This window comes from Coenobita brevimanus, chromosome 81 (genome assembly GCF_032717465.1).
Source record: "Coenobita brevimanus isolate Jiangsu-jjx chromosome 81, ASM3271746v2, whole genome shotgun sequence".
Lineage (NCBI taxonomy): Eukaryota > Metazoa > Arthropoda > Malacostraca > Decapoda > Coenobitidae > Coenobita > Coenobita brevimanus.
In genome coordinates, this window is record NC_137034.1 from 9386480 (window position 1) to 9401250 (window position 14771).

The 14771-nt window shown below is 41.5% G+C and overlaps 1 protein-coding gene across 1 annotated transcript in view; it reads right to left on the minus strand.

Annotated features, from left to right (window-relative positions):
• Nucleotides 1-6146: 6146 nt before the first annotated feature.
• LOC145409513 (uncharacterized) overlaps nt 6147-14771 on the minus strand; it is a 90172-nt gene continuing 81547 nt past the window's right edge. Inside the window, exons 2-3 of the mRNA XM_080279905.1 lie at nt 8113-8211; nt 6147-8004 (exon numbers count right to left, since the gene is read on the minus strand). Coding sequence (XP_080136031.1) covers nt 6298-7278 — 981 coding nt within the window. The 5' untranslated portion in view covers nt 7279-8004; nt 8113-8211 and the 3' untranslated portion in view covers nt 6147-6297. The remainder of the gene's footprint in view (nt 8005-8112; nt 8212-14771) is intronic.

Below are 14771 nucleotides of genomic sequence, written 5' to 3' on the forward strand. Positions count from 1 at the left end.
CTAAGCGTATTCAATTCCACTGTTAGTTCACTGATGGGTGTGTCTTTCTTATTGGCCTCCCTTCCTAGTTTTTCTATCTCTTCCTTTTGCAAGTGCATTTGCTTCTTTATTTCATCAATTTCATTTTTGAAAGCCATTTCTAGTTTGTGTACACGTTCAACCAGTCTATTGTGAGTCTCCGCTTCAACCAGTTCTTGGTAGAAATCATCATTTTGCTTTTTACTTTTATCCCTTTTCTTTTCCAAATTTGTTTTACTGAAGTATGTATCCATTTTGTAATACTAAATGAAGAGTATGTACTTCACTTCCGCGTGTTGCTGTAGTATAAACAAACCCAGCTGACTCAACGCATCGTGGTTCTTTGTTGTTTGAACCAGTCTTATTTAAACTTATTATTTCTTTACATTTTAATAATGAAAAATCATTTAGTCTAACCTGGTACAGAGCTTGACTCATTCAAAGATACTAATTTAGGTAACTGCCACTGTTTTGGTACGGAGCGCCGATGTCCGACGTCTGCATCTGATGACTCCCTGACTGTGTGTGTGTGTGTGTGTGTGTGTGTGTTTTTGTAATTCACCAGGTTGGTCAGGATCACGTGATAGTTGTGATCATCAGCATTTTACCCTCCCAGACGAGAGCTGAGAGCTCACATAGTCCGATCTAAGGGCAAAGCCTTGACCTTCAAGCACACATACACCCATGCTCTTGCTCAAGGAGGACAGTGACCATCCGCTTCGTCAGTGAAACTTTTTGCATCCCGAGCAAGGCGCGAACCCTGGTCTTGGCAGATGCTAAGCGAGAGTGTTACCAATGAGGCAGTGTGTGTGTGTGTGTGTGTGTGTGTGTGTGTGTGTGTGTGTGTGTGTGTGTGTGTGTGTGTGTGCACAAAATAAACAGCATGCCCAACACATGAGGCCTAGGGTGGCCATTGTTTACAATATTATTTTGGCCTCAACGTTATGATGTATTACAGTAAAACCTCACTATAATGGACTAATTAGGGCCAAGCTATTAAAAAAAAAAAAGCAGAAGTCTGATAAATGCGACATCTGGGCTTTCCCCTGTTAATCTGGACTTTTTCTGATATATCAGACATTAGTCCAGATTGCACCAACAGTTTTTCACTATCACCGCAGTACTGTACTGTATTATACAGTCACTAACATACAGCAATCAAATGGTATAATATATATAATAATACCGTACTGCACACTGATAAACATCTTTTATTTACCTTATTGTAGTGAACATAGCTGAAGTGGTCAGGCAGTCCGGACCGCTCGTAGCTTTATCAAACTTTTTCCCATGTGTAAGAATTTAGTCTGGTCGGCTCCTTGATTCCAATAAAAGCAAATTCCAGTATACTGCAGTCTGTTATATCGAGGTTTCACTGTATTTTCTTGTTACTGCAAGTTGATGGTCATATTATATATTTTCACATGTCCTAGTGCTTTATGTTTGTGTAATAGTAATGAAACCAAGAGTTTTAGGCATAAAGTCAGCCTGAAATGTATGAGTGACAGGTAGCAGGGTATAGGTTAAGGAGGAGGGTTGACAGCTGTGGTACAGTCGTCAGCATAAATTCACTGCAAGTCTACTTGTGTGATGTGAGTCCTTTTGTCTGGCAACAATGTAAGGGGACTAGTTGCCAGGTAGACTTTTATACAATTTAATGAAGTGTTTTTAAAAAGTGGTACTAGAGGCTGGCTAGAGTACAAGATTATGTATACCGTATTTAATTAGTATAAAAAAAAAGTGCAAGAGCTGACAGAATGTTATGAAACGACATATGAGCGCAATACTCTGACATTCTTCATAAACCTGTCTAAAGTCCCTTCCCCTCTCTCCCCCTTTCTCCTCCTGATGTCACCCCACCCCTCCCTCTCCCTCCTACACCCCACTCACATTCATGCCTCTCAACTTTCTACTCTCCCCACTCTCTCTACCTTGATTCATTTATCCACGGCACTAACCCGATTGGTGCATCACAATTCTCTCTTGACTGTTTACTAAACCAATACTGTCCTGTTCTCAGTTGCTCAAAATGATTTAATAAAATGTATCCAAGGCTAATTACCAATATTCCTTCCTGTTCTAATCCCATTCTCACCCTCCCCATCTGATTCCCACTCTTTTTTTTCCAGTTGTTATTCTATTTTCCACCCCTTGTCACTACCAACAGTCACTAGATACGGAAACGTTTGAGGTCTTGTTCTTGTGATGTATTCCTTACTGTGTGTGTGTGTGTGTGTGTGTGTGTGTGTGTGTGTGTGTGTGTGTGTGTGTGTGTGTTTAGTGAGCCTAGCAGTTGGTGGCTATTATTTCAGTAGGCGAAATTAAACAAACATTTGTGCCCATTCCTCCTACTTCCTCTCTCTCTCTCTCTCTCTCTCTCTCTCTCTCTCTCTCTCTCTCGTTCCAAGGAAAATGTTCCCATCCTCCTCATACTGTTCACTGATTCATGAAGCAGGATCAGAACCTATCATGTTTCGAACTACTGCATCACGTTTGGAGTAAAGAGTGGGTGAAAAAGACTGAGGCATGGCAAGATACTCTCGAATGTAAGGAGCTAAAAGGTTACAGGAATAGACAAGAAATGGAGAAGAGTGCAGTTCATTACGTAGATTTGCGCCGTGGTTAAGGTAGACAGGGTGCGGAGAGAGGGGAGTGGAAATGATAGAGCACGGGGGGGGGGGTTAAGAGGTAGGGTGGGGAGGGACATGGGGTGGGTACGAGGGAGAGAGCAGAAGTTTTATCATGCTACAACATTCTTGTCGTCTTTCGCTCATTTTTATGCTAATCAGATATAGAGACTATTGCATTCTGGGTGATTTATAGCACTAATTCTTACAAACACATCTTTAAAGAGTATAAAAGCCTGTGTGGCAACTAGTTCCTATACACTGTTGCCAGACAAAACAACCACATCACACAAGCAGGCTTGCAGCGAATTTGTGCTGACGACTGAACTTTGGGGGATGAAGTACGTGAAAGGGTACAGCAGGGAAGAAAGGTTGTTGGTACACTGAAAGCAGTGATGAGAAATAGGGAGGTGAGTATGGAAGTTAAGAAGTCACTGCATGATGGTATTGTGATCCCTACCCTGACGTATGGAAGCGAGGCGTGGGCATTGCAAGAGGGGAACAAGTCAAGAGTGAGAGCAGTGAAAATGAGTTACTTGAGAGGAGCATGTGGAGTGACGTGGAGGGACAGGTTGACGAATGAAGAAGTGAAGGAACGTTGTGGGGTAGATGTGGATGTGGTTGAAAAGATTAGGAGAAATACACTGAGGTGGTTTGGACATGTGGAGAGAATGGAGAATGAAAGACTGACTAAGAGGGTGTATGTAGGTGAGGTGGAGGGAGGGAGAGGGAGGGGCAGACCGAGGATGAGGTGGAGGGATGGAGTTGAGAGGTATATGAGGGAGGGGGGGGTGAGTTGGGGGGAGGGGAGTCAAATGGTGGGTGACAGAGTGACTTGGAGGCGTTTTGTCTGTGGCCACCCTTTGCGGGATTAGGGCGTCGGGCTATAGATAGATAGATAGATAGACTGTACAGGCAGGTGGAGCTCGTTTCATCCACCCCCCTCCCCTTCCCTGGGTATACAGGGGTAGGAAGGTGACATTTCTGAGCAGACATTACTGCTTGTGAGTGTACTGTATCAAAACTGTATAGTATTCTATGCAATATCGGCATTTTGCTTTCTTCAGTGTAGGAGTTGACTGAATTATGCCGGATAACTGAGTTTATTTTTATTTTTTAAAGTTCCTCATACCTTTATTTGTTTTCTTGTCTTTCCCATTTATAGAGGAGGTGATAAAGTAGACAAATACAGTACGCTCACACAGTATGCATGATCCCAGTGTGCGAATCGCATGGTACGCGAGTGACCAAAAATCATAACCATAAAACTTTGAATGCGTGAGTTTAACCCACAATACGTGAGGCAGAGGCAAGAAGTGGCCCGAAACCACTATTTTCCTCGACTACGCGACCCCCCTTCCCGCAAGACGCGCCAATAGTGACTTAGAGGCTTGTTGGGAAGGGGCGCCAATAGTGACTTAGAGGCTTGTTGGGAAGGGGCGCCAATAGTGACTTAGAGGCTCGTGGGGAAGGTGCTATAGAGGAGTCTACAGTAAGATCTCACCAATAATGACTTCGACAATAACGTTTTCGGCAATAACGGTAAGTTAGAACAGATACCCAGATTCTATAATAATGTCAGAATTCACAATGACGGTTATTTCGCAAATGCCAAGTTGTTATACTGCTAATACGTCCATAACAAAATGAGGAATGAAACAGACAAACAAGAAAAGATGAAGGAAATTGCCGAAAATGTGAGCAGTAGCGAGGAGGAGATGGAGGAGCCTCCCCTCACCACCTCCCCTGACTCGCCTGGCTGCCATCCCCTCCACTTCCATTGCCCCACCTGTCTCACCAACCGCCTCCCCTCCACCTCCACAGCCCCACCTGACTAATCTGCTTCACCTGGCATACCTACAACCCCCACCATAATGACTGTTGCTGCATTCTGGAAGAAATATAACATTTGACAGGCTGTAAATTTCTTTGTCAAAGCCTGGAATAATACGACAATGGCAACCGTTAAACAAGCGCGGTGCAGCCGGGGTGGCGGCAGGGGCACTCTAAGTGTGTTGCCATGCCTCGGAGCCCCTGTTATTAAAGTCCATCAGGCCTGTTGTCTATTGCTGTTAAGGTGACTGACCATATTTTTGTTATTGTAGCTATATCTGTAGTGTACATCTGAAAAATCTTCCCTTTAATGTCTCTCAGGGTCAAAAAATGACAAGGTATGAGGGGGTACTGCCCACATGTAATTTTTCCCATAAAATTATGTATTCACAGTGCGCGAGGACCAGGACCGCCCATCCACTCGCATACTGTGCGAGCGTACTGTATCAATTTTCAAGTAAATATAAGCCATAGTTTAGCCACTACAGCAGTTTTTAAAATATGTGGTGGGTGGGGGCACTCACCATCCATTCATTTGATGTAGTGCTGCTCTTGGGTGACTGCTCTTTCCTTTTTCTTCCTTCTTTCCTCTTCTGCCTTTACTTCATTTTTTCCTATTCCTTCTGTCTACGGGTGACTCTATACTGAGTGACAAGCCAAATGATTTCCTGTACACCAAGAAACCATTTACTATGCTGGGTGGTACCCATAAAACCAAGTTATGGCACCTAGTGGTTTAGTGGGTAATTAAGGCATTCCAATCAGATTAAGCCTGTGCAGGTTTATATCCAAGGGGTGGATGGGGTTTACTGCTCACGTAATGCCACTCAGAGATGAGTAAGGCTAGTCACTCATCTTAAATGTCGGGACCAACTTGCCTGGCCCCAGGCTTCTATGCTACTCATTGGGCAACACAGAATCAGAGGACAACAATGATGATGATAACTTTGGACCACCAAAAAAAATAGTCATACATATTTTTTTTTTTCCAAAGATCAATCTTATGGCTATTAATATTAAAGATAACATGTTGTAGTATGGGTGTGCAAAATTCAGCTCAATGTTTACTGTAGTTCAGCATAAAGAAAAAGAACTTATTTCTTTATACTGAAGGTGGGATTTAGGCAAAAATGCAGCCACCATGAACATTCACCAAAAACAAATTTTGAGTACCATAAGAAAGACTACATGCATAAATATTAAACAGCATGAAATCAGCCCATTATCTACCTTTGTACAGCCAGGTTGAATTTTTAAACTTTGTTGGGCCAGACCTTTACCTTCCATTGTACCAAACAATGACTAATTGAGGCACATGTGAGGTAGGGTGTGAGTGGCTGAAAAGATGCCAGATGCCTCTACATGACATTTTTCAAGTCATTTATTAACAATCTCCCCATCCCCTTAAAAAAAAAAAAAAAAAAAAAATACACAGAAAATATACAAATTAAATTTTCAACGCAAAGCTGGCATTGTGTTTGGTAGTGCACACCTTGGAACAGCTATGGCTGTACATTGCAGTTATCAGGTTGATATTCAATAGCCTAATCAGCCTGTGAAAGTTCAGGTCTGTCTGGTATATTCAACTAACATTAGCAACCCTCATTAGAACACAAAGATATACTCAAAGCCAGGGAATGAATCAACATTATTTCTAACCCTGTGACACTGAAGTCCTCATTTATTTTCATACTTAATATCATCCTTTTTTAAATGAGAGGACACACCACAATTTAAACACAACTACACAAAGCCTTCTCAGTAAATGGCAATATGTCTGGCTATCTGCTGCAAAATTCTATGCAATCTGCAACATTCATCACTTGAAGTTCTCCATTCCTGCGTGAATAAGTAGATGATTTGTGAGTTTGTTTTTTCGATCAAACTGTTTCCCACAAATACAACACCTGAACTCCTTCACTCCTAAATGTATTAGTAAGTGCCTTTTGAGATCACCTTTAGAACCAATCAGTTTACCACATTTATCACACTTGAATTTCTTCACTCCTGAATGTATCAGTAAATGCTTGGTGAGGTTGCTTTTATCACTGAACAATTTACCACATTCATCACACTTGAACTCCTTCACTCCTGAATGAACTATTAAGTGTTTCGTGAGACTAGTTTTTCTACCAAATAGTTTACCACACTGATCACATTTAAACTCCTTTATTCCTGAATGCATTACTAAGTGCCTGGTGAGACTACTTTTTCTCCCAAACACATCACCACACTGATCACACCTAAACTCCTTTGCTCCTGAATGTGTCAGTAGGTGCTTGGTTAGGTGACTTTTATCCCCAAACATTTTACCACACTCATCACACCTAAAATTTTTCACTCCTGAATGAGTTAGTATGTGTGCAGTGAGGTTACTTCTTCTCCCAAACAGTTTACCACATTCATCACATTGGAATTTCTTCACTTCAGAATGAGTCTGTAGGTGTTGGGTGAGGCTGGCCTTCCTCCCAAACAATTTACCACACTCATCACACTTGAACTTCTTCTCACCTGAATGAATCAATTGGTGCTGGGTTAGGTAACTTTTCCTCCCAAACAGTTTTCCACATTCATTACACTCAAACTCCTTCATTTCTGAATGAACTGCCATGTGTCGAGTAAGCTGACTCTTATAATTAAATAACTTACCACAGTCTAAACATGTGAGCTTCTGACCCTCAGCTGAGGGAGTTACTGTGTCTTGCACATCCTCTTTGTCACTCATTAATATTTCCTCGCTCACTTCACACTCTAACTTCACATCTGCATCTTTCTTATCTACCTCCAGAATATCATCCATTGCAGCTCTCTTAAGGCCTTCCAAACTTAGTCAACTCAGTGCAGATCTTAGTGTCTGTTACCACTCTCTAATCTCTGCTAACTTTGGTATTTGTTACCAGTCTCAACTCACTGCTAGCCTTAGTATCTGTTACCACTCCCTACTCACTGCTAAACTGCTAACCTTAGTATCTGTTACCAATCTAATCAATAACCAACATCCCTGTCCTGTTAAATATATTCCCATTACCACTGTAAAATAATTATGAACACACTCATCACTGTGACCCACAACTGTCAAAATAATATTGACCCACAATAGCCTATACATACACCAACACTAGTACGCAATCATTCAACACGTCACTAAAAAATAAAGGGTACTGTAATACTACTGAATCTCACAATGTCATCACCGACACTAAAATTTGAAATATGTTCCGCATTTAAATTGTGTTACAACTCTCTCCACACAGTGCTTGTACAACAGTAAGCGCAGATGATATTATAATAGTTACAAGATCCAGATTCAACTCTTTCCACATGCCAAATGATTCATATTTCTTACACTGATGAACACCACATAGCTACCCCACAAACTGCTGGTGTGAGGTATCTCCAACAGTATGTGCTGAGACAACACAAGGTGTGACCTCATTACAGTCAACACTTGGGACTTATTACTCAGGCAGTTCCTTGGTGACCACACTGTTGTGCTTGATTCACTGATCTGACTTCAGCTGCTGACCTGGAATAAAAGCTGACATTAGATCAAACTCTGGTAACCACAGCACTTTATGCATATACACAGCCAGGAGGCACAGCATGAAGATAAGAGTTATGCCACAACCATTACCTTACACCTGGCATCACACAAGTTCACATCAGCTCCTCTGGTGTACTAACTTCTGGATGCATCAGCAATCCACTACCCAGCTGCTCTCTAATCACTCACCTGAAACACAACATGATTCATTCTATACTTTGTTTCACAGCCTTTAAAGCAGTGAAACCTCACTATACTGGAATTAAAAATTCTAAATTCAGAGATCAAAATAGGCACTCTTTAACTGAAAATAATGTTAACAAAAAGGTTTGCAGTAATATACACTTCTAAATAAATACAAGCCTACCATGCCATGTGATCAAGGTACATTCCTGGAAACTTATTGGATAAAGATTGGTTGTACTGTATATCAAATATAAGAATTGCAGAAAATCCTATATGCGAAATATGTATAAAAAATGACAATTGTACTGTATATGGAACAAAATTCAGAAGGGTTAAGAGTGTAAAAGTGAATGATCGCATGATGGTCAATCACGTAGCAATGCTGGCCTGCACACACTTTTAACATCAACTGAATCTGAAGCATGGGGTAGTCTCATGTGGTGAACACTACCAAACAGACAGTCTGAAAAAAGGTAAATAAAAGATCCATATAAAAATTCAAAAGTTCATTCATTTTGATTTCACATATTTTTATTTTTTTCAGGTAAGTAGGGAGGTAGGTACGGGTGGTGGGGGCATGGTAGATAGGTACAGGTAATGGTGCATCACCAAATGCTACTTGGCCATTGACCCAGCTGTCTTGCTGTTGAGCAGATGCTTCTAGTATCAACCTAGTATGGGTCCTTACCACTGGCATAATTCAGTTTCATAGTCACTTACTGAACACTGTGGGGAGTGTGGGCATATCTGTTGTGTTGAAAACAAGGTTGGCAGCTCTTACAAGGGAAGGTTGCAGAGGCTACTGAGTGGTGAGAACATAAATTAGGCAGGCACAATTTTAAGACATTGATTTTTTTTAAATGTCATCCGTACCTATAGCTTATACAGGAACATCACTGCATAATGGAAGGGAAGAGATGATATGGCCTTGGTGTCCTTCTATTGACAGGTATCTCCAACCCAAATCTGACACACCCAAGAGAACTGCCAGATCATTAGGGGAAGGATTCACAGACTGCAATGTTTAATAATACCAAACTCAGGCTGAGATGGATCAGTGTGTCTCGATGGTGCTGGAACAAAGATCTTCCCTGCTGGCAAACGAGAAGCTGGCATAGTCAGCGGCTTGGAGTGATGAATCTTAAGGACTACCAATCTTTCCCACTTCCTTCTGGTAGATGAGCTGGATATTCAAGGTCTGTTGAGATGAGAGATGCATTCCTGAATACTGTATGGAAACAAATGGTATGCTGCAGATGTGTGACCAGATCATCCTTAATCACTGCAGTCACTGGAGTGGTCTAAGGTAATAACTTTGTCCAATAATGTGAAAGCTAATCTCCAACATGACAGCTATCACCATCTCAATCAACTGCATGCCCTGCAGGTCTGTCTGAACTGACACCAGGCAGTCATCAAGAAATGCCAACATATCAACCCCATTGGCTCTTGGCTGCCAGAAAGACATACCTTATTAGTCCTTGAGTGCCTGATGGGTGATGTTTAGACCTAAGGGCAGAACACTGAACTGATAACTATGCTTTGTGACTCAAAATGCCAGAAGCTTTCTGAACTCTTTAGCTACTGGAATGTGCCAGCAGGCATCCTGGAGATCAACAGATATAAGCCAGAATCAATGTTGTATAAAACAACAGACTGAATCTGTTGTGAGCAATCAGAAAAGTTATGCCTCTGTGCAACTATTTAATGTACTGAGGTCCACAATGACTCCAGGTTTGGCAGTACCTTTCTCAGGAATTACGAACAACTTGACTTGCAAGACCAGTGGGGAAGCTTCTTCAACAATGTCTCATTTCAGATTTTCCCATCAAAGGTGCAGGATTTGTAGTTTAAATCTGCCACTGTCTGTTGATCCGCAAAGGGTTAGTTGGGACTTCTATCTCCCAGTGAGTCCATGCTCTGTGACAGCTTGCCTGTATGTTCTTGCTGACCTGGCTTTATACATGTTATGTAGGGGCCAGTGTAGCGAGAAATTCTGACTCCCTGGAAATCTTGACTTCTTGCGTTCATTGCACATGCGCTGTCGGCTGCCAGACGTACGACTTATTCACAACAGAAGCGCTGCAGAGAGAGGAACAAGCGGGATGATTGGATATTTCGTATGTCAGTGGACTGGCAATTTTGCCAACGATATTCCGTGCTGATTTCACAATTCAGTCCCATAATGGTTACCATTTTAATCTTGCCATTATAAGGTCTATTTTTCCTTTGAACCATGTACAATGGGCCTAATTTGATGAGCCACAATTTACATAAGGATGAAACCTCAGTAAACAACAGTAGTTGCAAGTTAAGAAAGTCAGATTACACACTGTCAGTTAATTTTGATTTACATTCTTTGAAATTATGTGTCAATGTAATCAGTGGTTTGGAGATGGTTAAGCAATTACCAATGATAACGAAGTTGCATAAGCTGTTGATCATGGTGAAGCATAGGTAGAAATGTCAATGTATACGAAAATAACAGAAATAAAGGCTACACACACACACACACACACACACATACACATATATATATATATATATATATATATATATACAGTAATCCCTCTAATATCCGAACGCCCAATATCCGAACATCCCCACTAACCGGACATAATCCTCCTGGGATCCAATATTCCCAAAATGGGCCAAAAACCGCAAAAAATTCGAAAAAAATCTGACTTTTTTCCCTCCCATAATTTGAAATTCCCGCCTGGCGCCAAATAGCTGTTACACCATGGTCCCTTCACCCCTTCCTTCCTCCCCCTCCCCCCTCCCCTGTCAGTTTGCCATTTGGTATTTTTCATTACCAAGTGTGGGCCAATTTGGTAATGAAAAATTCGTTTGGTAATGAATTAGAATAATGCATTACCAAATGGATTTTTCACATGTATGAGGATACACAGGATGGAGATGGTGGATTGTTTGCTCTCTCTGAGTAATCTGCTACCCTACATAGTGGGAAAATATATCAACATGGTGTTAGTTATAAGGAGAGTGATATACATGTATTTCCACTTGTATATATAATATAGTGAAGAATATATGCTAGCTTTACGAATTTGGTAATGAAAAGTTATATTTGACAATGAAAGTTGAGGAGATTGGTAATGTGGCTGTTGCGATCTGGCAACTCTGTTACCCCACCAACATCAACAGTCACAGCTTAACTCCGATGGAGAGCAGATACTCATAACAGTGCAAGCCACAGGTGCTTGTTTTTGTGAATAAACAGTGAATAAACTGCAATACCTTGCCACTAGAACACACAGGAATTTACAGTGTTGTGCAGTGTTAAGAAATTAGAATTTAGAGTGCAGAGGATTAACTGTGGACTGCAAACTGGCGGTTCAAACCAGTCCAAGAGCAAGGGACTTGTAAGTACCCAGAATGTTTAATATTGTATAAACTCACCTCTAAAACCTCATTTTATGGTTCTTTTGCATTTATTTCAGTCTTTTATGTCCCTTATTGGTGTGATTTGGGTCTTAAATAGGTGCAATGCATGTCCAGAGGGAGTTGTATAGGTGTTTTTCAGAGTTAGGGTCCATAAGTACAAGTCCATAAGCTGGGGCCCAATATCCGGACAGGACCACTATCCGGACCTGCCTATGGCTCTATTGATCCGGATATTGGAGGGGTTACTGTATATATACAGTGCTCGTCAGAAGTATCGAGCACCTATGGCAGAGCGCGCAATACTTCTGGCGAAAAAAGAATCATCCGTTTTTGGTACTAAAAATTGAGCCAGATGTTTGGGCCACTAACATGACGTCACGGCAGCTTGAGGCCTTACTGCGCGCTGGTTGGCTCCCGCCTCAGTTGCCTACGGGCTGCTTGAGAGAGAGGAACTCCGCCAAGCCTCCCTCTCTTCTTGCGCCATTTGTTACCTAGTGTCCCGGAGTGTTTTGGCTTTCGCCACTTTGTTATGGCCCCTACCCGTGAACTTTCGAGTGAAATCATATCACAGATCATTGCTCTAAAGGAGGCAGGCCACCCCACGAAGGAAATTAGTGATTTGGTTGGTGTGGCTCGATCGACAGTGCGGAGGTGGTGTGACCGTTTTCGAGTGGAAAATAGAAGTGACGTTCCAACAAAGAAACCGCAGTCTGGTAGGCCCAGGAAAACTTCCTCGAGGTCTGTTAATGTGTTAAAACGTGCAGTGGAGTCTAATCCTCGTATGAGTGCAAGGAAAATTAAGGAGAACAACCTGGAAGTGTTTGGTGAGGTTTCAGTGCGCACGGTGTCTCGAAGAGTCCATGAACTTGGTTACACAAGTCACAAGCCTGTGAAAAAACCTCTTCCTACACGTTACCAGCAACTTCGTAGGCTTGCCTTTGCTAACAAGTATCTTAACTGGGGTGAGGACCAATGGTTGTCAGTGTTGTGGTCTGATGAGGCAATGTTTAGTGTTACCTGTAATCAAGGAGTGCGCGTGTACCGGCGCAAAGGTAGTGACCCGCTTGACCCCCGTTACGTGGAGAGCACAGTTAAACACCCTGATTCACTTATGGTATTGGGTTGTTTCTCTGGGAAAGGTTTGGGGAAGCTTGTTGTGCTTCCCAAGAACTGCAGAGTGAATCATGATGTTTACCTGGAGCTTCTTTGTGATCATTTACCTGAGTCCTTCGAGCTCACAGGTGCACAAGTGTTTCAGCAGGACGGTGCACCTGCCCATAGAGCCAAATAGGTCACCAACTGGCTTCGTGACTCTGAGGTATCCTTCATGAAAGACTGGCCAGGCAATAGCCCAGACCTCAACCCGACAGAAAACTTCTGGTACCTCATAAAGAAAAATCTCCAAGGGAAGGACATAAGCTCTCTGCCTAAGCTGGAAGCAGCCATTCGTGACCCCTGCGCCAAAATACCACCCCAGCACCTGAGGAACCTCGCTCTTTCACTTCCACGACGTCTCAGGACAGTGAAGAAGCGTAAAGGATACTCTACCAAGGATTAAAGGTAAATATAATGCATTATTTAAATGTTTTTTCAATCCTGAAAGGTTTGTTTCGTAGGAGGGACGCAGGGCGCTCGATACTTCTGACAAGCACTGTATATATATATATATATATATATATATATATATATATATATATATACAGGTAACTCGCACGGAACACGAGGGTTTCGTTCCTACCGTGCCGTGTTAGGTGCGAAATCGCGTATATTTAAACTATTCCGTATTTTGCTCCCTAGACCCCCCAAATGCGTTGTTTTGCTGTTATCTGTCACTAGAAAGCACTTTAAGTGGTTAGAAGGTTTATTTAATGTTATAACTCACAAATACAGTACTCCTGAGCAAAACTTCAACACACAAATACTGTACGTAAACACAAGGAAACATTCCGACGCCGATCATAGGTAATAAATTAGGTTAACTGGTACCAGTGCTTTAACTTACAAGTACATACCAGAACAGTACATATTTAACTTAGAAATGCAGTACTGTGATATCGAATGATTTCAGTACATAATCTGTTAGGAATGGCTGGAAAAAAAAAATGTTATGAATACATTTTCACCTTTTTGATATATGTTTATGGTAGTTTCGAGTTATTTTTTACGTTATCGTTGTGCCCATGCTTGGAAAAGGGAGCGAAAGAGTTGAATTTTCAGTCCTAAATGAGAAAACTGCACGTCCTCCAAGGCTAGACTGCCACGGGAGAATAAAGTGGAGGGTCAGTCCTATTAGCAATAAGGAAGTTGTGTCACAACTTCCAGCTCCCACACCACGAGAATGGCTAAAAATAGAATCGTAATGCAGTTTCAGAACTAACAATAAGTCTAATTATTACGAATACAGATACAAAGCAGAAATAAATACGTTTACAGACAGGGAAAACGTATTTCTTCCATCATAACATGTTCATCTTTCTCAATCATTTTTCGTTCATCTTTATCATTTTACCTTGTTATTTTCGCAATATATATTGCTGTCTCGTAAACAGGGTGGTTGTTTGTGTTTTGCAAGGGAGGAAAAAGGTTGTATTTTCTGTCTGGGTCGAGATAATGGGTGTAACTATGTGTGGTTAGGCATGGCCACGAGCGAAAAAATCGTACATCCACTCATCACGATAGCCGGTGGTGAACTGCCAGATGATACATGAGACGGTGAAGTCAAGGTCATGTCCCAGATTTTCGTTCACTTCCCGAAAGTTTTCACATTTTTCTACAAGTTGCAAACCATTACAGGAAACCTGAGCAAATAGGTAAAGATACCAAGACAAAAATGTATTTTTCTCTTATTATAAGTCTTTAACGAACAAACAAACAAAAGGCAATATTCCGACGCCGATCATGGGTAATCATATAAATCAGGTTAACTGGTTACAAGGCTTTATTTAATGCTTTAATTGCTTAAAAGTACATACCAGAACAGTAAATATTTAACTTACAAATACAGTACTGTAGAAAAGCAGTACAGTAAGAGTTTAACGAACAAACAAAAAAGGCAATATTCCGACGCCGATCATGGGTAATCATATAATTCGGGTTATCTGGTTACAAGGCTTTATTTAATGATTTAACTTTATTTAAGTGCTGACAAGTACAGTACATAC